Raw genomic sequence first — 24482 nt, 5'->3', positions numbered from 1 at the left:
ACTTGGCCAGACCTTATGCTATTCTCCTCATCCCAGTTACGGCCTTTAAGTGTCTTAAAACTTCCCAACCCCCAGTTTAGAGACAATTCCCCTTCCTCCTCTGGGCCCTTGGCTACCACAACTTTCAGCAAGTTCCCTGTATTGAAGGCAGGGCATCAAACTTCAAGCCATGGTTTTACTGTTTCTTCTCTGCTAGAAGGGCTGTTTCTCCAACTATATGGAGGTGGCAGTATATAACGTGACAGTTGGAGGTGAAATACTGCAGCCAGGTCATACCAGGCACTATCTCAGCTAATCTTCAGAAGAGCCCGGGAAATATGTATATCCCCCAACTTAAAAATGAGAAGGCTGAGGCAAAAGAGGATTCCATCAAGGCAGATCAGGGGACATCTGGCAGAGTCAAGTATTTGACCCATACCTAGTAAGCACTTTAACTAACCTTGGTCAGTGGAGGTTGAATCAGAGGAGAGAACTGATGCAAAAGGGCTTTCTACAATAACTTGTAGAAATATTTGTTTATTTATTTACTTGACTGTGCTGGGTCTTAGTTATAGCACACAGGATCTTTAATTGTGGCATGTGAACTCTCAGCTGTGGCATGTGGGATCTAGCTCTCTGACCAGCGATCAAACCTGGGCCCCCTGCACTGGGAATGCAGAGTCTTAGCCACTGGCCACCCGGGAAGTCCCAGAAGGGTTTTCTATACCACAAAACAGTGTCAATGGCTCTAAGATTTCGGTTTTCATAAATAATATTTTCAAATAGGAGATTTGGTATGGGTTGACAAGCAAGAATGCTGAAAAAAAAATAATTTGCAGACTACCACTATCATTTCATAAAATAGAAGAAATTTTAACCTTGCAAAATATACTAAGGCAAGCTCGAGATAGTTCTTTCAGGAAAGGAGAAATAATATCTTACTCAAAGTTACACACAATGAATATCTTTAATTTTCTCATTTCACCCCAATAAGGTGAAAAGTTGGTCAAAGTCTAGCACTGGTCACTGGACCAAGATGTGGGGTAGAAAAAATTTTAAGCCATTTTGTATACTTTTCAAAATGTTCTAAAATGTTAGCTAGACTTACTGTGATCATTTCACAATGTGCACAAATATTGAATCATTCAGTTGTACATCTGAAATAGTATGTTATTTTTCAACTGTACCTCAAAAAAGTTTTCTTATTTTAAAAAAAGATAGTCTAAGCCTCATTTTCAGTTCAGTTCAGTTCAGTTGCTCGGTAGTGTCTGACTCTTTGCAACCCCATGAATCGCAGCATGCTAGGCCGCCCTGTCCATCACCAACTCCCAGAGTTCACTCAGACTCACGTCCATCGAGTCAGTGACACCATCCAGCCATCTCATCCTCTGTCATCCCCTTCTCCTCCTGCCCCCTATCCCTCCCAGCATCAGAGTCTTTTCCAATGAGTCAACTCTTTGCATGAGGTGGCCAAAGTACTGGAGTTTCAGCTTTAGCATCATTCCTTCCAAAGAAATCCCAGGGCTGATCTTCTTCAGAATGGACTGGTTGGATCTCTTTGCAGTCCAAGGGACTCTCAAGAGTCTTCTCCAACACCACCCAAGCCTCATTTTAGAAAACACTTAAATAAGTCAGCTCATGAAAAACCCATGAAAGTGTTCAATTGTGAATTACCACTGTAAAAGAAAACCTTTACTTTTTACTGAGATAATAGATTAAGTGATTAATAGAATAAAAATTATTAACAATTTCCTGAAGTCGAGAATGAATGAAATGCTGCTGGAAAGCATAGTTCTGGTTAGGGATAGATGAGAGGGGAAGGCTTCTAGAACCTTCTGCTCCTGCCCCACAGTTTCCACCACAGAGCCTGGTGCAAACTGAGCCTGGCACACTGAGCAAGAAACAGTGTCTCCCCCAGGTCCTGGTCCCCAGGATCTGCTCAGTGGCTGGCAATCCAGCCATCCTCCTCCACCCACCCTGTGAAGTCTCGTCCCTTCCCACGCAGGGGAGAGGGGGCGCCTGGCCCAGGAACAAGCTGTCAACACAGGACTCTGGGGTAATGACAGGAGCCAGCCTCTCCCCCTGGGCTGGAGGAAGGAGGCAGACAAACACCAACGGTGGATTGTCTTGTCCCTGTTGCCACTCCTGGTTACACTTAATCTGGTCAATGTTTTAATGGGAGTGAGATTTCCAGAATTCCAGTTCCAGCTCTTCTACAAACTTGGACAAATCTCTACCCTCCTCTGGGCTCCCGCTTTCTCCTTTGTGGAAGAAGTGGAGGTGTGAGGCGTTCTTACTTTCACTCAACAATGCCAATGATGTTCATACCTCGAGTGTCTGATCTCAGCTCTTTTCAACTGCACTGAGAGATAAGGGTTATTACGAAGGAGGACACTGGAGCTCAGGGAGGTAAGACACAGTCCTATGCGGCCTGGGTGTCAAAATCAACATGAGAACCAGGTCTCAGAAGAGTAGAGACCAGAACAGTATTGTTAAGAACTCAGGGATTCTAGGGACTTCCCTGGCTGTCCAGTGGTTAAGACTCCATGCTTCCAATGCAGGTGGCATGGGTTTCATCCCTTGTTGGAGAACTAAGATCCCACATGCCACACAACACAGCAAAGGAAAAGAAAAAGAAACAACTCTTGGATTCTAAAATCACCCAGATCTGGATTCAAACCCTAAATTTAACACTGTGTGACCACATTGCCTCTCCAAGCCTTGATTTCCTCACAAGGTTATTTTAAGGATTAGCTGAGATAAAGCACCTATAACTCCATAATTCTAACAGCTCAAACACGGCATGATGATTTTTACCACTTTATATCTGAAAAAGCGTGGCAGGATAAAGACTACAGTGCTGTGTTAGGCCGCTTAGGCTGTCATTGGCCTCAGGTTGCCTGAAATGAGATCATAAAGCTCATGAGAAACTTCTCCCAAACAACCACCATGGAAGGTGAAAAACTCTTCTCCACTAACAGCTTCCAGACCTTAGGCAAGACATAACCTTGGGCTTGAGTCTCCAGATCCTGACAGCACCTCTGCCCCCAGGATAACCACCCAGAATCAAGGCACTCAAGACTCATCTTAGGACATCCGTGGGGGTCCAGGTCCCTGCAATATGAGGGATGTGGGACACCCCAGCTGGAGAGCTCAAGCCTCACAGTGATTCCACAGGCCACACCTAGGGCCCAACTCCACTGAATAAATAACTATTTGAAAAATAAAATAAGTATTTTTAAAATAATTTTTAAAAAAAAGACTCTTTATAATAGTCCTCATGCTACTGTTCTCTCTATTAACATTTAAATATTGGTAAACATCTTTTTCCAAATATAGTGGTAATAAAGAATACACATTTATTCACTTTTGGAATTTATATATATTCCCTTACATCTCATTTTTTCAAATAGAAGCACTTACTACATGGCATTAAATATTTTGTAATTAATTTTAATGACTTCAGTATGATATCTTATAGATGAACTTAATCATTGAATCAATAATCCACTGTTGAATGGACTTCCCTGGTGGCTCAGACGATAAAGAATCTGTCTGCAATGTAGGAGACCTGGGTTTGATCCCTGAGTAGGGAAGATCCCCTGGAGAAGGGCATGGCAACCCAATCCAGTATTCTTGCCTGGAGAATCTCATGGACAGAGGAGCCTGTGGAGTCTGTGGGGTTGCAAAGAGTTGGACACGACTGAGTGACTTATACTTTCACTTTCCACTGTTGAATATTTACATTATTTTCATTTTTAAATTTTCAAATCATACCTTAGGGAACATAATGATTGTAAGACTTTTACACATCTAAAGTTATTGTCTCTACACTTCAGAAAGGCTCTACCAATTAACTAGCCCACTAGTAGCATACAGAAGGCCAGTTTTACTGCACCTCTGCCAACATGGACTAGTGCCTTTTTTTTTTTTTTTTTAATGTTGATCAATTTGCTAGGCCAAAACCAAACCAAAAACAACCTACTGTACTCCTGGCCCCAACACGCACACCATGAGTTCAACACCATCCCAAGTTGCTCAAGACCATCCCAGCATGACATATGGTCGATAATTTCTCAGGCTTCCAGGCCCAGCTCATATATAATTTCTACTTGGTCTCTCCCCAGGGCTGAGTTAGTTCCTATCAGCAGCCTGTTCAAACGCCCATGCGATTAGTTCCCCAGTTACCCGTGCTTCTCCTGTTAATCCAAGGGGGCTCCTTGAGGACAGGACCAATTTTAAAATTGACTTTGGATTTGATGCCTGCTGTGATGCCCAGACAGTATTTCTAGGGATTTTGAGGCCTAATAGAAGGTCTCCTGTTTCAGGACCACCTGAAGCACTTGCTTAACATAGCTCCCAGGCCCAGTTCTGGACCTACAGAATCTGAGGGTGTATGTGTGGTCTGGGAAGCTCCGATCTACCACTGCATCCAGGTGATCCGGAGGCTCCTGAAGGCACATAGCCCAGAACTGAGCAGGAATCAATAAGCAACTACTGCCTGGGAAATTCCCATGGCGGGGCCTGGGCTGCTTTCTCCTCAGAGGTCAGGAGCAGAGTTCACTCTACAGTGGGCGAGGACGGCAGCTGGGAGGGGGCCACAGGAATTTCCCCGTCCAAAAGCAGAGTGGGGCAGGCCTCAGGCTGGGAGGGTCATCCAGCTGAGCTCTGGAAGAGGGCTGGAGGCTTCCTGTGTCAATGGAAACTTGGGAGAAGAACACTATGAGGCGGTTGCCTGGAGCACAGAATGGACCTGGGAGGAGGGGGAAGGCCAGCACACCCAAGTCTCAGCTTCACTGTGTGAATTTAGGGAAGTGCTGTCCCCTCTCTGGACCCTCTTTGATGGGTCAGGGTTGGAACAGAGGTTCTCCTCACTCCTTATGGGCTCCAGGGCAGCCCTTTGACCAGGAGGGCTGGAAACAGGGCCTCTCCATCCTGGGACCGTGCACAGTTCTGGGGCCCAGCTCCTTGCTCTCAAGCAGACCAGAGCCCTGTTCTGGGGTCAACCGGAGGTAATTCTGGTCTGTGGCAGAACACGGTTTCAAACACAGAGTCCAGGCAGAGCAAAAGGACAGCAGAGTGGCGGGGAGAGCAGCAAGCTTGGACTGGTCCTGGCAAGACCCCCTCAAATTTGCTTGCATTTTGGAGGGTAAATTAACAGGAGGGACTAGTAATGGTTGATCAGCCTTGAAAAGTAAAAAATGTGAAAAACAAAGACTCTGGACTCTGGCTTCATATCTCTGCAGAACCACCATGATGTGAAGGCTGCTAGTGTGTGGTCCACAACCTCAGAGGACAGGATGGTGACCAAGGACTAGACGTTTCAAGAAGTTTTAGTGCAACTTGAAGGATCTCAGAATGGTCCCAGAGATAGGCTGCTGTCTTGGAGGGTGGAGTGGGCTGGCAGTAGTGAGCTCTCCATCACTGGTAGCATGCAAGAAGCAAACTTCATTTCGCAGGTTGGACTGACTGATCTCAGAGGCCCCTAAACTCTAACAATCAACTCCAACAATCCAATTCTGTAAGATATCCTTGACATTTAAGAAGTAAATATCTCTGTTAAACAAAGTGTTAACTAGTGCAGGTGGTATGAAAAACCCACCAATAGTAACAGCGTCTCAGTGGGCTCTGTTGAGTATTATTCAAGTTGAACTCAGGGTGAATTTTCATAGTCTTATCCTAAGCGTCAGGGATAGACTCCTCAACTTCCCTCAAACTTGAGCTGGGAATTTCTTTCACCATGAAAGACTGAGGAAGGCAGAAGCAACTTGGATAGAAGCTGCCCAGCTATTCTCTACCTCCGGGATTCTACCAGGATGGAAGTCGAACCCTGAGGATGGCACAGCCTTTCCTGAAGACACTGCATCTCACCTTGCTTTAGGAACCATCATGCCATCCTTTCCATGGCCCTTCAAGCATTGTGTGTTTCTGATTGAGTGGTGTGATTTATGGTCTCATTATCCCTGACTAGCTTAGAGAATTTCATAATCAAAGGACCCTTGAGAGTTCACCAAGCTCCTCCACTGTCCCCATAAACTGCAGACCTGGATTCCCTTGGCCGTGTAGTTCTGTCACACCCTCCTTGGCTGTGGAAGGCTTACTGGGACCCAGAAGATAGGGTTGGAAGGGACCCTGGAAACAGCTTATCCAATCCCCACCTTCTATTTCCAGATGGAAAAACTGAGGCCCAGAGGTGGAGTGGGCAGGGCCTGTCAGAGGGGCCACAAAGCAGGATCAGAGCCTCCTGGGAATCCAGACTCAAGGCAGAGCCCTTCCCCTTCCTTCGTGCATACGCCAGATTGATCCAAGCAGTCCAACATTTAGGGAATTCTGAGCCTCAAGGACTCAGATCACACTCCTTTGCAACATCAGAGCTGCCTTTCCGGTGTCAGGACTCAGGCATGGGTGGGGCCCTGGCACAACTGGTTTCGGATCTGAACAACCACAGGCAGAGCCCATTGGCTGAGGGTAGAGGCAGGAAGGAGGTGGGGCGGAGACCCAAGGGGCTCCCTCCAGGGCCTGGGGTGGAGGAAAGGCGGGGCCTAAATGTTCAGAGCTGTTGAGAAATGCTAGCCTTCACACCCAGACTACAGAGGCTCAGAGGTAAGAATACCACAATCACTGGCCTCAGCTTCCGCATCTCTAAGATGGGCAGAAGTATTTTATCAAGCAATGCCTGAACGTGATTTCATTTTCACGCAGCCAAGACAACTAAAGATTGACTTTGACTCGTTCATCTTATACATTACAGTGTCAAGCATTACCCAGTACCTGCTTGGGGACACACCAACGTGACCACACAGCCCAGTGAAAGGCAGGAGCAACCGCAGGTTCTTCCCGGCTGTGTCAGGAGGCCCTGCTTATTCTCCGAACACCTGCAAAGCCTCCAGAACACCCCGAGTCAGGGGCGGATGTGGTCTCTATCCCTCCTATTTGACCAGGTGATGAAAGGTCTCAGGGGAGGACAGAACCACTTCCCCCCAAGCACCTGCTGAGACCGCCCACGCCAGAGAGTGAGCACAGGGCCCAGCCCCTCCTGCACGGATGAGAGGCTGAGGCCTAGGGAAGGGTTTCCGATACACCATAGCCCTTCCTTCCTCCCTACAGCCCACCTTCTCCTGTCCTGTATCAGCCTCGCATGGGTCTGCCTGCTCTGATCTCCTGAGAGGGGCCAGAGCTGGCAGAAGCACTCAGGAGCATTTCTGGCATTTGGGTCAGCCGATGAGGGAGAAGGACCCTGAAGGAGCAGGACAGAAAGTGGTGTTAGTAGCCACCATGGGAGAAGAGACAGGCTGAGGACGCAGACACATGGCCGGATATCCGCCTGTCTCGCCAACCCAGTGGCAAACCCCGCAGTGCGAGTCCAGAGTCAGGGCCCTGACTTGCTACTTGCTTGCTGTGTGACCTTCCGGGAGCACTCGCCCCTCTCTGGGCTTCTGTGTCTTCCTCTCTCTGGCATGGAGTTGGGCAATGGGATACATTGTGGCCCTTCTGGATGCAAGAGAAGCGGCAGAGTGAGGTCATTCTGACACCTCACCCTCTATCAGTACTGTCACACTTGCTGGTTCCCAGCACAGCAGGGCTGGTGGCTGCACACACTCAGCGGCCAGCCCCCTCATGCAGAGGGCTTCTCTGCAGGACAAGGCAGGAGGGGTACTTGCTCAGGAGGGCCCGCGGGGGGAATGCCTTGAACCCTTCAGACCACCCTCTGTTCTTGAGCAGCCCCCGTGGGGAAGCTGTAAAAGGGGGGACTGGAGTGCCTAGAGAAGAGGAGGACATAGCCCAGCAGCCACCATGCAAAGTACAGGCAGCAAGCGCCCTGCCTCAGAACTGCCAGCAGAGAGAGAGGCACCCATTAGTGAGGACGATGGCCCCTGCAGGGTGATTGGGGCAGGGCCACTTAGAACAGGGAAACACTGGAAACCAGCCTCACATCTACAACGGGGCATTGGCTCCACACACTAACGTATCAATACATGACACTATGCAAGGCCACTCATCTGTTTAAAAAAGCAAAGTAGGTATTTACCAACAAAGGTGGAAAGTCATTTGGTAGAATATCAATAGCAAAATAAATGATTTCTATTGTACAAACATGCACAGGAAAAACTACCTAGAAAAGCACACACCAGGGGCAGTCAGTCATCATCTCTGGAGAAAAGACTATAATTCTTGTGCTCAAGGAGGGGGAGCTGCAGTTTTGCCTAAGTTCTTAGAATTTTTAAAACAATGGTGTATTCAAGTTTGACTCGTGTACAAAGAAATGAACAGCAGACAGAATCAATACCTCTCCTGGAACCTAAAAGCAGCCAAGGGGGTCATTTTACAGGCAGGGAGGTCAAGGCCTGGGTAGCGATCACACAGCAAGTTAGTGAACCAGGAAGGACGAGGACCCACTCTTGAACCCCGGCCCAGTATTCTTTCCTCTGCAGATGCTGCAGCTGGTCTGAAAGCACTGGGGCTGTGCCCAAGCACCTCCTTGTGTGCCATGCTCCCTACTTTGCTGCCAAAGAAGAGGCGCTGGCTCCCCCCTGCCCATTTCAACTGATGGCCAGGTCACGGGGGGGTGGTGAGAGAGGGTGGGGAATCAATAAAACATATACATCTAGGGCTGCTGTAACATATTACCAAGCAGATGGTGACTTGAAACAACAGAAATTTCTTCTCTTCCAGTTCTGGAGGCGAGACGTCCAGAGTCAAGGTGTCAGGTGGATTGGGTCAGTCTGGAGGCTCTGAGGGAATTTCTGCTCCATCCGTCCTTCCTAGCTTCTGGTGGTCGCAGCAACCCTTGGCGTTCCCTGGCTTGCAGACGTATCACTACCATCTCTGCTTCTGTCAGCACGTGGCCTTCTCCCCGTGCTTCTCTGTCCACATTCCCTTCCTCTCACAAGGACATCAGCCCTTGGACTGAAGCCCACCATCCCCCAGATGTAATCTTAATGGATTATATCTGCAAAAGCCCTGTTTCTAATAAGGTCATACTCACAGGTCCTGGGTGTACATGAGTTTGAGGGGGGACACTATTTAGCCCATTACAGGTAACTTTTCTGATGTCACAGCTGTTTCCTCAAGGAGGGGGCAGAGGGTAGAGTTGCACAGGACGGAGGAGGAATGACAAAGTTCGTTGTACACTCTGAAAAAGAACTTCACTCCTGGGGAGGAAGGAGAATTGGAAGTAGGTCAGTCTGTACATTGCTTATCTGGGGAGAAAGCATGGGACGTGGGATGTGTGGGATGGATGTATTATGAGGCGTTTGGCCTAGATGTTCTGGAAGATTCAGTCTTGAAAATAAAGTGACACAAGATAAATGATTTTTAGGGATCCACATTTACCTGGTGAGAGAAGTCAGATGGCTTGTCTGCAGGTGATGGATAGATTTATATCTATCTATGCTAAAGATGGATGGATTTTCTCATTTTCTCTTGCTCTTTTTCTCTGCCTTCAGTGGAGTCCTGGTTGGTCCTTCTGTCAGACCTATATGTGTCATAATACATATGTATGGAAGCTTGTATTGGCTTTAACCGGGATGAGAGGACATTATATTGCGGGTTGGGCAAAAACCAGAGCTTCCCTGGTGGCTCAGCTGGTAAAGAATCTGCCTAAAATGAGGGAGACCTGGGTTCAATTCCTGGGCTGGGAAGATCCGCTGGAGAAGGGAAAGTCTACCCACTCCAGTATTCCAGCCTGGAGAATTCCACGGACTGTATAGCCCATCGGGTAGCAAAGAGTTGGACACGACTGAGTGACTTTCACTTCACTTCATACCTACATAAAGGTCTAAATTACTGAAGCTACATAAAAGATCATGGCATCTGGTCCCATCACTTCTAAGCAAATAGATAGGGAAACAGTGGAAGCAGTGACAGACTCTATTTTTGAGGGCTCCAAAGTCACTGCAGATGGTGACTGCAACCATGAAATTGAAAGACGCTTGCTCCTTGGAAGAAAAGCTATAACCAACCTAGACAGCATATTACAAAGCGGAGACATTACTTTGCCAACAAAGGTCCATCTAGTCAAAGCTATGATTTTTCCAGTAGTCATGTATGGATGTGAGAGTTGGACTATAAAGAAAGCTGAGCACCGAAGAGTCGATGCTTCTGAACTGTGGTGTTGGAGAAGACTCTTGAGAGTCCCTTGGACTGCAAGGAGATCCAATCAGTCCATCCTAAGGGAGATCAGTCCTGAATATTCATTGGAAGGACTGATGCTGAAGCTGAAACTGCAATACTTTGGCCACCTGATGCAAAGAGCTGACTCACTGGAAAAGACCCTGATGCTGGGAAAGATTGAAGGTGAGAGAAGAAGGGGGTGACAGAGGATGAGATGGTTGGATGGCATCACCAACTCAATGGACGTGAGTTTGAGTAAGCTCCAGGAGTTGGTGATGGACAGGGAGGCCTGGCATGCTGCAGTCCATGGGGTCGCAAAGAGTCGGACACGACTGAGCAACTGAACTGTGCTGGGCAAAACCCATTAGCTCAGAAGCCACATACACACCAGTGTCCCCACAGTGTTTGGGACAGGGGGCTCAGTGCCTGGCAAAGGCCATTTCCTTTCACAGACCCTCTGTCCAAAATGAGTTAAAAAGTCCAGTTTGCCCTACTCCTATGGATCAAGTGTCAGGGACCCTGCATTTTCTGTACCCTACTCACCCTGACACAAGTGTTTGGCCCCCACCCACCTTCAGAACCCAGCCAAGATGCCATCTCTTCTCTGGAGGCCTTCCCTCCCCCCACCTCTTCCCTCCAACAAAAAGGCACACTCTCCCAGGATTAGGATGAAAACACAAGGATGCTCATGAATAACAAGGGTAGGAGTGGAGAGTGTAAATAACCAAGTGTCCAAACTGGTTAAAAAAGCCACAGAACATCCACAGAACCTTAGATGGCCATTAAAAATCACATTTCCACAGACTTTTAACATGCGAGACTGCCCCCAGCAAAATATTAAGTATAGGGTTGGTCAAAAAGTTTGTTCAGGTTTCTCTGTAAGATGTTACAAACTTTTTAGTCTCCCCAATAACTGTTAATAGAATATAATCATTTAAAATATATCCTAATTCTGCAAAAATAGTCACAGTCACATATAGCATACTAGGGAGGAAAACAGAAGAAAAATGACACTGAAGTGTACACAGAGGTGATCTCTTCATGGTGGGATTAAAAGCTATTTTAAAAGTTCTTTATATTTTACCAAATTTTAAATTTTGCCTCAAACATTATGAATAATCACAGTAATTAGGTGTCGAGTGGAATCTTAGTATTTCCTAGTCCGAGGTTTGCAACACCTCTTCTATTCCTCCCCCCTTCTATTTCTGTCACAATCACATCTGACCTCTGCTTGAACTCCTCCAGGATGGGGAACTCACTACCCTTCTTCCTGGTGAGAAGTAGATTCTGGCTCCCCTTAGCTTCCCCTCACTGGCCACAATCTGCATTCTGGGGCCAACAGAGAACCAGGTTGCACTCCATGCTGCTTGACAACACTTCAGAGGCTGGAAGGCAGTGGCCAGGCTCCAAACTTTATCTTTGCAACCCCAAACGGCCTTCCAAGTACATTCATGGCCCCCTTCTCCCGCATCCCTGTTTGCTTTCCTTGGGTGCAGTCCAGGTGGTGATGTCCCTCACCTACATCCCTGCTAACCAGTCAGTGTATCAGGGACTCTATCACACGCATTCTTTCACCTAATCTCAGAACCCTATGACTCAGGAGCTACATCACGTCTATTTTACAGATGAGGAAATTGAGGCATGGAAAACCCAAATTCCTTCCAGGGTCACTTAATGGTCCACGATGGCGCCAGAACTGAAGCGGCACCTGGCCCAGAGTCTGGAGAGCAGAGTTAATAAATGAATGTGCTCAGTCGCTCAGTTGTGTCCAACTCTTGGCAATCCTATGGACCGTAGCCCCCCAGGCTCCTCTGTCCATGGGATTTTTCAGGCAAGAATACTGGAGCGGGTTGCCATTTCCTCCTCCAGGGGATCTTCCTGACCCAGGGATTGCACCTGCTTTTCCTGCGCTGGCAGGCATTCTTTACCACTGAGCCACCAGGGATGTCCAATAAATGAATATGTGGACTCAGTTCTAAGGCCCCAGCCCTTAGTGTCTATGGTTTTGGTTTAGAATTAGTTGTGCCCATGCCAAACTTCCATGTCTTTCGCTTTGTATCTCTGCCTCTTTCACCTGGCCTGCTACCTGGAAGCACTCATGAAGAGATACTGACCCCAGAGAACCTGTTGCCAGAGGCCCCGCTCTGGAGCAGTACTGAGCCCAGGTCTTAGGTGTGGTGCTCAGGGCTGTGGCATGGGGGCCAGAGCCAAAGCTCTGAACCCTGGGTCACATGAGCACACTCAGAGGGTTGACCATGAGGCACTAGGGTTCCCTCCCCACCTGGGCCCAGATGGGGCTGGTAACTTTTTGGGGATGGAAGGGCCCTAAAAACCCCCATGTCATCCTATAGGCAAGTCCACGGAGGGCTTGTTTCCTTGGCCCCGCCCCTTCTGCCTGGCCTTCTCCTACATCCTCCTGATGTGGCCGCAACAGCCATAGTCTTTGTCAAAAGGGTTTAGGAAGGACCACATTATGCAGATGATTCTTCAGTATCTACACCCAGCCTGCTAGGGATCTCCACTCATTTTTTCACCAGGATTTCAACTTGTCACCAAAAGTCCCAGTAACACTTGCCCCCAGGTCAGGCCTCTCAGTGGGGGCTAGGACAGCTGGTCAGCTAAGGCTACTGCCACTGCCAGCCACACGACTCAGCAAACCCTTAGGGCCTGGCCCCTGGGAGGGACCTTGAAAAGTCCTAGTGGTCAAGCCCCTATCCCTAGCCAGGGGAAGTCCCCCCTGAAAGCCCTGGCCTCATTCCTCACGGCTGGCCATTCCCACTCTCTGCAACCAGCACCATCACTCTGCTTCTTTGGCTCAGCCTCCACTCAGGCTGTCCTCTCTGCCTCAACTGGGTCATTCCTACCAAACCTTCATCACCCAGCCAAGGCATGCCCAGCCCTCACCCAAGAAGCCGTCCTGTGTCTCTCAAGGCTAGATGAGATACTACTGCTGCACTCTGGGTTAACTTCTAGTCCAGCTCTGATGTGGCCCTCATTCACACTCAAATATTTAGGAGGCACCAGCTCTGGGCTCTGTGGAAGGCAGTAAGTACCAACGGGGTGAGGGGGTGGGGGGCAGGCAGAAAAACCAGGCTCCACTGCATGGTTTGGCCACCAACCTACTGAATGACATCACTCCTCCCTGACCCTCAGTCTCCTCATTTATAAAGTGGAGAAGACCCCACAGCTCAGCCTGGGCTTTAGTGAGGTCGGCAGGATGTGAAAGTACTCTGTAAACTGCCACTCAGAGTGAGTCATTGTCATCGTGACCTGAGCCTCCTGGGGTCTGAGCTCAGTTTTGTACATCCCATCCTCAGAGGTTCCCTCTCTCCTAGGGGGCTGACAACCTGCTGGGGGTGAGCTTGGACGTTCAGGCCTTTTAGGGATTGGCACCTGGATAAGAAACCAGGCAGGGGCAGAGCACAGAGGGATGGAAACTAGCATGAACTTTAAACAAAATCAGCTTAAAATCCTGCCACTCAGGGGCATGAGCCTGACACTGCCAGGGCAGAAAGGCAACCCAGGCAGCTCTGAGGCAACAGGGCAAAGGCTTTATTGCCAAAGGGCTTTGGAATCAATAAGAAGCCACTGGAAGCACTGAGTAGGGGCAGAGACAAAGGACACTGGGCTTGGGGACTGGGAATTTGGGTTCTGCTCTAAGCTGTTCTCTGACCTCAGTCAAGACCCTTCACTCTCCAGGCTTTAACCTCCCAGCTGCATGTTGCGTGCATCAGCACAGGTGGTACCCAAGGTCCTTTCCCACTGGGCTAGTCTCTGCTGACTGTACTTGCCCTTCCTTCACAGTTTGGGACAGGAGGTCCAATTCAGGCTGTGCCAGGGATGGACAGGGACAGCTGGCAAGGCTCTCAGACAGGCAGGGGAATCCTTGCTCACTGTGGGCTCCCTTCCCAGACTACGGAAGAGTCAAGGCCTGGAACAGGGCTACTCCAGTCTCTTCCCGCCACCAAGTAGATGGAATTCACCCTTGGTGGACTTTGCAAGCTGAGTGGTTAACACAGGTGCAGAGAACACAGGCTCTCTGACTCTTAGAAATCATCCTGCTCAAAGCCCTCCCTGTCCATATAGAGGGAGAAACTGAGGCACAGAGAGCACTACGGGCATGTTTGTGGCAGAGCCAGGATTAACACTGAGAATCGATCACCAGCTTTGTTATAAGTCTCAGGCAGGTCTCAGGTTTATCTGTTCATCATCCCATCAGCCAGACTTCAGCTTCCACGGATGGAGGCAATCCTCAGTTTCCCTCTTGGAGCCAGGAAGACAGGAGGGCTTCTGGGTCAGAGCTCCATGAGGTATTTTGAACTGGGAATTAAGGAGGAGCAAGGATAAGGGGGAAGGCGCTGTACTTGGGACAACAGTCCTTTTCCCTGGACTAGGCACAGAGCAGAAATAGACTCATTCAGGTTCGGGACAGTACTGCATGCTCAACAGGCAGGAAAGCTTGGGCTCAGGCGCAAGCAAAGCAGCAGAGGCTCAAGTTCTGTGAAAAATGACTGACTAGCCTCCCGGGGCCTCAGGGGACTGATCATCAAGTTCCTAGGACCACCTCTTCCTACCTGACTGGAGGGTAGGCAGTAGTAGGAAGAAGGCTCAGGACTCTACTTGAGGGTCTGCCCTTCCCTCTCTCTGCCTCAGGTTGTCCTCTGGCTCCAGGCTCTGACCTTCTGGGCTTGTCAGAACCCAAAGGGCAGCTGGTCCCACTGCCAGAAACCCGAGGAGTGTCTCCTGGGCCCTAACCCAGCTCGGAGGCCCCTTGGGGGAGCGACAGGAAGGGAGGGAAGGGCAGCAGAAGGCCGCAAATCTCCTCCCTGGTTGGCCCCTCCCAGCTCCCCTGAGGACAGCCCACATGCACCGGCTCTAGGGCCTGAAGAGGCTCTAGGCCAGCGCTTCTCAAACTTTAAAGCATATTGTAGTCACCTGGGCATCTTATTAAAAGACAAGTTCTATTTTAGCACGTCGGGAACACAGCCCGAGATTCTGCAAGTCCTAGGTGATGCCGATGATGTAAATCTGTGGGCCATTCTGCCGCGCAAGTAGCGGCCCTAGAGAGAATCTGCCTCTTAAGGGTAGGAATGCCAAAGGCCCAGAGAGGTCAAGTCACTCGTCCATGGCAACACAGCGAGCAGCGCCTGACCAGCGGAAAAGGGCACCCGCTGCAGCCGTTGCTAGACAGTCCCACCTCCGCCAGCTGGGATCAGGTGCCTGTCCCGGCCCTGGGGCTGTGTTTGTAAACTCGGCTGCCCCGCGTGGCTCAGCCCTGGGTCGGGGAGAGAGAGCCGCCCGGCCGAGCCTTACTCGCCTCCCTGCCTGCCGGCCTCTAAGTGTTCACGGCCCGGCATCCCCAGTACCCCCGGGGCGCCCTGGGTCCCCAGCGGCGGAGCGGCTCCGCACCCGCCTTCCTTTCCGAAGGCAAACTTCTCCGCCGGCGCCCTTTACCTTTTTGGGGGGTTTGCAGCAGCTCAGTCTGCTGTGTCCGCAGCCCATCCTCCGCCGGGGGCTCCCGGACTCCGCCTCCCAACTCTGGGGCCCCCAGAGAACCCTGCCGTCCAAGCCCTGCTGCCCGCTTGGCGCCCGCCGGCCGGGGCAGCCGGCGAGACCCTGAAACTGAACCTGGAAGAGCAGACTTGAGCCGGAGCTGCGGCGGCCGTGTGCCGTAAATACCCGAAAAGCAGGGCCTCAGGGAAGCCCGTGGGGCTCGCTGCGCTGCCGCCGGAGACAGGTGATCAGAAGCTTAGTAAATGACAGAAAACTCGGGTCAGGGCCGAAAAGGTCCCAATGAACAATGGATTTCTTTCCAGACTCGCAGCAGAGAAAAGGCTAGGAAAAAAATTAAAGCAACTATTTAGTAAACACAACAGCTATCGTTTATCAAAAGTTGTTTCTGTCCTGGCTTCCTTGCACATATTATTTCTATTTCTTGCCATCTCCTTGCCACAGAGGTATTATTAGCTCCTCCTCTTTACACGTGAGGAAAACGAGGCTCAGCTATGTGATCTGCTTACACTCACCTAGCTAGTCAGAACCAAAGCCCAGATAAAAACCAGTTCTAACTCCAGAACCTAAGCTTTCAGCCATTTCCCTACAAATACATAATAATGTGAAAATTAATTGTAATGATCTTTCACTCTGGGTCCATAACTCTTTCCAGCTCACACTCATCTGTAATATTCTACTGTATCCATTTTGAATAGAGGTTACCAATCACAACAACTCTGTGAGGTAGATAGGCAGATGCAGGGAGAATAAGGGACATACAATGTCAGAAACTAGGAAAAAGAACTTTTGTTTACCTTTGCTTTGTTATTAGCTGAGGTTTCTGGGAGTGGCAATGCAGGGCAACTTTGAAAGTCAGTGTGAGTGTGTATGTTAGAAAATGATACACAGCCCAGAGACACTTGGAAAGATGTATTGATGAAAGGGACTTATGGTCAGGAATGAAAAAAGAACGTGAGACCCCAAAAGAACTTCCCCTCCAGAGTAGACCAATCACAGTAGGTTCCAAGAAAGGAAACTGAGGACACAGGTTATATCAGGTCCTTGGAAAGAAGAATAATGGAAGACGGTGATTCACAAAGTGTGGCCCCCAAGTCGACAGCATCAGCACTACCAGAGATCTGGTGAGAAACACAAGTGCTCGGGACTTCCCAGTGGTCCAGTGGCTAAGACTCCACGCTCCCAATGCAGGGGGCTCTGGTTTGATCCCTGTTCAGGGAACTAGATCCCACAATGCCAAAACTAAGAGTTCGCATGCTGCGACTAAAGATCCTGTGTGCTGCAGCTGACTGCAGCTAAATAAATAAATAGAAATAAATATTTACAAAAAGAAATACAAAAGCTCAGACCCCACCCAGACCTACATATCCTGAACTCGAGATGGGGCTCAGCAACCTCTAGGTTCCCAGGCCCTCGCGGTGATTCTGAGCCATGCTCCTGTGAGAACCACTGCTGCACAACATGCTGAACAAGTAATGAGGAAAGAGTGTCTACTTAAATTATCAGTGACGGTGAAGCAATGCTCAAGATTTACTAAAAATCCAAACCAACAAACAAGCAAAAGACTAGAACAATCTAAATATCCAAGAGAAGGAGCTTGGTTAATAAATTATGATATATCCATGAAGATAGAATATCATGTAACCTGCTAGCATTCTGATAAGGATAAAGTTTTAAAATGTCATACAATGTAAAAAATTCACTCTTATTTTTTAAAAAAAGTTGGACTTCTGTGGTGGTCTAGTGTCAATGCAGGGGACACGCTTCAATTCCTGGTCAAAGATTCCACATGTCAGAGGCAACTAAGCTGGCGAGTTGAGACTATTGAGCCCACACACAGCAACCACTGAACACTGCAAGCCCTAAAGCCCCACTCTGCAACAAGAGAATCCACCGCAAAGAGAAGCCCGTGCACCGCAACTAGAGAAAGCCCGTGGGCAGCAACTAAGACCCAGCGCAGCCAAAAATAAATAAATACATTTATATATATATATATATTAAAAAGTGTTAATAGTGGTTACCTCTAGATGAGGGTGAGATTCTGATTACTCATTTTCTTACATTTAAAAAAATGAGTACGCACTTACTATAATGAAAACGTTTATTGTGATAAGAAAAAGTTTTCTAAAAACTATGTTTTTGAACCCAGGCATGAGATTGAGACTAGTTTTCCACCAGCAAGTGGTAAGTATAAATATGTGAAATACCAAAGAAATAGACAATGATTGTGAATGAACTAGGTAGAAAAACCATGTAAAGGGCCAACAGGGCCAAAAATGTGTAGGGACATCATAACTAGCAATGCCCTGTGTGGTCCTGAGCCTCTTGCTTCTCCTTTGGGAGAGTTTCCCATCTGAACATCAAACAATTGAGCTTTCTAAAATGGATCTCCAATTTTAATATCAGGAGTTGAAATCAATAACTTGGGCTGGGGGGAGGGGGGGGTTAGGAACCAGAAGGCAAATTCTCCTTCTGAAGCCTCTGTTCTCAGGAGCTCTTGCCTCCAGCTTCTTTAAACTGCTTGGGAGACCAGGTTCAGATTTCCCACTTTCACACAACCAGCTTTTTGGCTACATGCTTTGAAGTTTTCGCTTGAGAAAGAAGCCCTAAGTATTTTTTTTTTTTCCTTTAGGAATTTGAGTTTGAATAAGCTGCGAATGAGATTTTTAGAAGTTGTTGAGCCAGTCAGGTTAGGTTTAGGTTTTGCTGCCGTGATGAAAAACATACAAGTTTCAGCAACTTATCATGCATGAAGTGAAGCTTTGCTCATACCATGTGAAGCCAGTATGCGGAGGCTGAGGGCTCTGCTTCACAGAGACATTCGACAGCATCCCAAGATGCAGCCATCCCAACACCATGGCTGCATGGTTTTCCAGAAGGCAGTATATGGAGAGTGGTGCCTGGGGCCTGAAATCTTTCCACTCAGGAGCGACACACATTAAGTCCACTCACATTTTATTGGCTAAAGCAAGTCACACGGCCATGGGTAACTTCAAGGGGATGGAAACGTGTAATGTGTGCCCCGAGGGAGAGGAGAACCAGAAATACTGGTGAACAGCAGAGATGTCTGTCATAGACAGCAATCAACAAGCAAATACTATGATGTGCCCATTTCTTGGGCAAGTAGGGTGACGAACTCATCTTGGTCTGCTCAGGATTTCCCACTTGTAGCACTCCGAGTCCCACTACCCAGGGGACTCCTCACTACTAGGTACCCTGGAATGGTCGGTCACCCCATGGCAAGGCATAGAGAAGACTCAGGTTTTGTCTTGAATTAGTTATAACCTATTTTCTTGATATTAGACCTATACATAGTAAAAGATGGAAAATATAAAAACAGGTTATAAAGCAAAAGTAAAGTTGCATAATCCACGTGGGCAGAGTTAGAATTAAAAGGAGATAAGAGACCGTGGTGGATGGGGATGGGGAAGGAGGATTTCCTGGAGAAACACAAAAGCCAAAGGGCATTCGTGGCAAAAAGAATCCTAGAGTCTCAGGTTGAGATGGAATTTGATGCTTTGCTTTCGTTGTTTGCAACTCAGATAAATCTTTTTTAATAATTTCTCTTCTATAATTACCCTTCTGACTGTGTCTGTGAAGTCTATGCTAAAATACTTCCAGTGATTACTTATTTTCCATATCTAGGGGGAAGAGGAGAAGCAAGAAGGAGTAATTACAAGATGGAGGATAGTCTTTAGGAACATGAATAGAATTTGTATCCTACCATTGTGTGAAAAGTGTATAATTCTTAATTATGATGAATTGGTTCATAGTGCTTTTCAGGTCTACTATATCCTTCTACTTTTCTGTATATTCATTCTATTAATTTTTGGGAGTTTGATATCGAAACTCTAACTAAAAATCTGAATTTATTTGCTTAAAAATAACTGTAATATACAGTGGAACTATAAATAACTCTGTTCTGTATTTTCCATATCTCCTGTAAATGTGTTGTCATACTTCCATAATTTAAAAAATAAAAAAGAGAGAGGAAGAAAGGGGGAGGATCAAGAGCATGGGTCAAGTCAGGATAAATGTGGAGGCCGGGGAGCTGGGGAAGGTGGAATGTGTTGGTGACTAAGTTGGTATAAAGGAACAAAAGCTGAGAATGGGGTGAACAATTTTGGGGAAAGACTGGAAAGACCGATATGGGAATTATCTTGAACATTTTTCATATGAAAATTACAATATGCTCACACATAAAAAGTTTTGCCTAGAATTTCAGGAAGCTCGGGGCTCCCTGCAGCCCACACACAGTGCGGCTGTGTGTGGATACTGGGTTAAGCACCTCTCAATGCAGTGATCGCTAGCCACATTCTAGCCCTGAAAGTTTTCTCTGTGTGGGTTCTGACTGGGCCCGGTAGTTTCCCAAACATGTTGTCTGCTGGGAGTGACTTTCTTCACCATCTGTCTGTGTGGTTATCATTCTACCTGCACATCAGAAAGCAGCTCAAATCCCCTCTTCTTCCCAAAGCCCTACAGCTCCTGTCCTTCAACTCTCCTGTTTGTGTGCTTTGTGAATCCTGGCTAATGGACTACAGGTTACGCAGCTCTGCCTCCTCCCTCCTCACACTCCCTGGTCCTTAGTAGGTCGTGGCAGAGACTTCTAATCACCTTACTCAACTTCCATTCTTCCTCCTTCCTTAGTGACGGAATCCTGATATTCTCTGGGTCAGCGGTATGCTGGGAAAACACGCTACTTACTCAGCTAGCCAGTGATACGTAAGAGGACACTACTGGTTGGAGCTTCCGGGAAAACGTGTAACAGAAGAATGACTCAGCTGGGAGCAGGACTCCCCTTTCCTCACCCCTGCTTTTCCTGCTTGGAATACAGACATGATGGCTGAATTACAGAAGCCATTTTATAACCCTGAGCAAAAAGGTGGAAGGAGCCTTGATCTCTGAATTGATGCAGCCTCAAGACCAGCTTTGATCAGCCCCTTCCTAATATTATCACATAATAGAATAAATAGAATATTTGTTTAAGCTACTGCCACTGAGATTCTGCAGTAGAATGCCATTTCTAATCAGTTCATAAATCACTAATTAAAGTTTGTTATATTTAATTTAATTAGGATAATTTACTCTTGGAGATACTGCATGTACCCCAGCTTCAGTTTGAGGGGCAGAACAGGAGGACCTGCTGAAAAGGTATCCTGGATTTGCCAGACTCTTGACAGAAATGTTAGTTTTGACAGTTTCCTCTTGGAAATATATGTAAGAGAAATAAATGAGAGGGGTCCTAAAATTATTGAATTCTTAGGCTTCCATTGGAGTGTTTCTCAAGGCGTGGGCAGATTCGTGTGCTACAGAATCATCTGGATTCTTTTGCCATCTATTCAGTCAGGCCCTGCAGGGCTGAGTCAGGAATTTTCACACTAAAATTTGAACCTGATTGCTCCAGTGGTTGTGGTGGGTCATCTCTCTGGGGAATCAAATTGCTACATTAATCATATTGAGTTGGGTTGAACTGAATTAATGGGGAGGTCCTTGGAAAGGAGAAGTGAGCCTGAGTAATGATAATTAGCAAGAAGCCATCCCTGCCTATTTTCCCAGAAGACCAGTGGTTTGGGACTTGGGGCTGCCTTGGGAGAGGCAACAAGATTCACTTTACCACTTCCTTTAAACCAAGAATGATTTCACGCCACAGTCATTGTTCAGGGGCTTCCTTGGTGGTTCAGTGGTAAAGAATCTGCCTGCCAATGCAAGAGAAGCAAGTTCGACCCCTGGGATGGGAGGATAGCTTGGAGAAGGAAATGGCAACCCATTCCAGTATTCTTGCCTGGGAAATCCTATGGGCAAAGGAGCCTAAAGGGCTACAGTCCACGGGGTTGCAAATGATTGGACATGACTTTGTAACTAAACAGCAGCAATCATCATTGCTTACTGCTTTCTCTGTTTAATGAAGTTTGGATGGAGTTCCGCAAGGGACCTCAAGGGGCTTCTTTGGTGATGCAGAGTAGGAGGGTATAGAGCGTCGCCAAGGGAGTCCAGGGAAAATTATTAATATGCATCACCTCTTTAAGTGGTTTCTAGGGTCTGCAGGCTGCTAGTAATGAACAGTAGCAAACCCTTCTCTTTTTTTTTTAACATCAATGGTTCTCAAATGTGATCTGGGGATCAGAAGCATCAGCCTTTCTTGGGAAATGGTTAGAAATGCAAATTTTGGAGCTCTGACCCAGACCAGCTGCCTCAGAAATTCTGGGTAGGGGACCCAGGAATCTGTGTTTTATGAATCCTCCAGATAACTCTGATGTGTGCTTACATTTGAACTGCTTTCAACCTTGTCTTCCTGACATCCATTTTTTAATGGGCACAGAGATGAGAGATTGAGTGGGGTCCAGGGCTGAGTCCATGAGTAGTGCCCCGTTTTCCATAATTTCTCATCTATGTCACCTGCTATGCAATCAAGATTTAAGCAACCCTTTTCTAACAGATAACTTGCCCTAAATCCCTCCTTCCTGGAAAATCTGGTGTTTCCTGCCCTTGATGCCTCCTTCCTTGCTCAACTCCAATGGGAGCATCTTCCCCACAGGGAACTAACAGGAGCGAGAATTAGAAGATGGTGAAGCAGGGACTGTTTTCTAAGTAAAAAATTGGAACACAGGATTTAGCAAAGGAATTTGTGACATGTACATTTTTTATTTACCTGATTCTATTCCCTTACTCTTTGCCAGCATACTGGAATTTCTAGGGCATCCAAATGGTTTATGGGGACAAGGAGGCAGAATATTTTGCAAACAGGAGTAACCCAGAACATATGAGAGATATGATCCGGCTCTAAGGCTTAAAACCTGTCTATGAGACTGGGAAGGTACGTAAATGAGGAGAGGCATAAGACAGGGATGGGGTATAAACCAGGGACCACATACCCCTCTAAAAGAAGCACAAGTGGATATGTTAGGGTGGATGGTGTTAGAAGGAAATGAAACCCCAAGCTGGCCTGACCTTCCAACTTTTCAGGAGAAACTAGAAATCTTGGGGGATTTTTAAAATCTGGTTTTTCTTTCCTCTCTCTCTCACACAAACCATCATGCAAACTAAAGAAAATATTTTCAGGCAGTTACATCTCTTCTAGTCTAGGTAGGCAGATAACGTAACAAGGGGTATGGAAAAATACCAGGGAAGCAAAAGGAGTAACCAACACTATCTGGGAGGAAAAGGAAGGGCAGGCTTCCCCAGGGATGTCACATTTGACCTGAGCTACGTAGACTAAGCAGGGATTCTTCTTATCAAGAAAGTGGGGAAGTATAGCTCTGTGAGGAGATGGCTGCATTAACTGACCTTCTTGCAATCTGTACATGTATAAAATGAAAAGAAAGTGGGGAGAACACGCCTGCCCAGTGCACAGTGCTGGGTGGGTTTTCAGAGGGGCCCAGCTGCTTTGCGTGTGTTCGGCGAGAGCAAGGAGTGTGGGGGACGGAAAGAGACCAGAGGACATTGAAATCTTGGCCAAGACGTTCTTACTTAATCATGTGGACAGTGGGAGTGGCACAATCGGATTGGGGTTATTATTCACGGTCCCTCTCGGGGCTCAGGTGGAGAGCTGACAGAAAGTGCTCTTCCGAAGCTCTCAAACATCTCCCGAAACTGTTCAGGAGGGAACGGGGGGGGGCGCTTCCCAAAGGCACTAGGGTCCAGAAGGCCTTCAGCCCCCCGGATTCGGCTCAGGCCCCGACCCCGCTGAGCTTGCAGCCAGAGATAATGTGGTAGGGAGGCGGGAGCTGCACAGAGGCTGAGCATGAGTGTCTGTCCGGGAGTAGGCGGGTAGGCGGGGAGCAGTTTCCTCTCTCTCGCCTAGGAGGCGGCTGTAGCAGCCGGCAGTGTTGTGGTTACCAGGGCCTTGGGTTACGGCACTTTTTTTTTTTTTTTTTAAACCGTTGCAATACCTTTTAAATCAGGGCCCTGGACAGGATCCAAGGACAGTAGCAGGACCAGTTCCTAAGATGCTTCTTAAAGAAGCAGCTGCAGAGGGAGGGATCTGGAACCTGGACTGCTGGGGGAGCCCGAGGTCAGGATGGCCTTGGAAGTTGGGCAAGGTGGGAAGGAGATCAGATCTTCAGCTCACCCCACTGCCCTGTGCCTTTTTCAGGGCACTTTTGCATCTCAAGCACTTGAAGATAATCAGTGTTCCTGGAAAACTAGATGCAGTGGGTAGAGCAATCAGGGATTGTTGGGGCTCCACCTCCTTGGGAGGAAAGACCTTCCAGCTGGTCCAAGATTCAGGGGTCCAGCTTGGCAGTGAGGTCCCCATTGAGGGAGGCTAACACTGGGAGGTAAAGCATGTTGGAAAAAGCACGCAGGGGCCTGCTGGGGTAGGGGTCCGGAGGGAATGGATGTCCAGATCCATTGTGATTGTGACTTGAAGAAGTCTTCGTTGTGGTCCCCTTTCAGACATGGGGACACCATCTGATGGCTCAGAGGGTTAAGAATCTATCAGCCTGCAATGCAGGAGACCTACGTTCGATCCCTGGGTTGGGAAGATTCCCTGGAGAAGGGAATGGTTAACCTACTCCAGTATTCTTGCCTGAAGAATTCCATGGACAGAGGAGCCTGATGGGCTACAAGTCCATGCGGTTGCAAAAAGTCAGACAAGACTGAGTGACTAATTTTTTTTTTTTCCAGACACAGAATTTCTTCCTCAAAGAAATCAAGATTGGCACCCAGGACACTTGCATTCTGGTACATGTTGGTGGGAATATAAAATGGTATAGTCGCTATGAAAAGCAGCAGGGAGGGTTCTCAAAAAATTAAAAAGTACAGAACTATAATCCAGCAATCTCACTTCTGGGTATATTTTCAAAAGAATTGAAATCAGGATGGTGAAGAGTTATTTGTACTCCTAATGTCCACTGTAACGTTAACAAAAGCCAAGATCT

General features: G+C 47.8%; 1 protein-coding gene across 1 annotated transcript in view; it reads right to left on the bottom strand.

Annotated features, from left to right (window-relative positions):
- Positions 1 to 15738, bottom strand: part of CCDC69 (coiled-coil domain containing 69) — a 36300-nt gene extending 20562 nt beyond the window's left edge. Inside the window, exon 1 of the mRNA XM_005683187.2 lies at positions 15547 to 15738. Coding sequence (XP_005683244.2) covers positions 15547 to 15594 — 48 coding nt within the window. The 5' untranslated portion in view covers positions 15595 to 15738. The remainder of the gene's footprint in view (positions 1 to 15546) is intronic.

The sequence above is a fragment of the Capra hircus genome, chromosome 7 (assembly GCF_001704415.2).
Source record: "Capra hircus breed San Clemente chromosome 7, ASM170441v1, whole genome shotgun sequence".
Classification (NCBI taxonomy): domain Eukaryota; kingdom Metazoa; phylum Chordata; class Mammalia; order Artiodactyla; family Bovidae; genus Capra; species Capra hircus.
The sequence above is the reverse complement of the archived record's forward strand: the minus strand, read 5'-3'. Positions and strand labels throughout refer to the sequence as shown.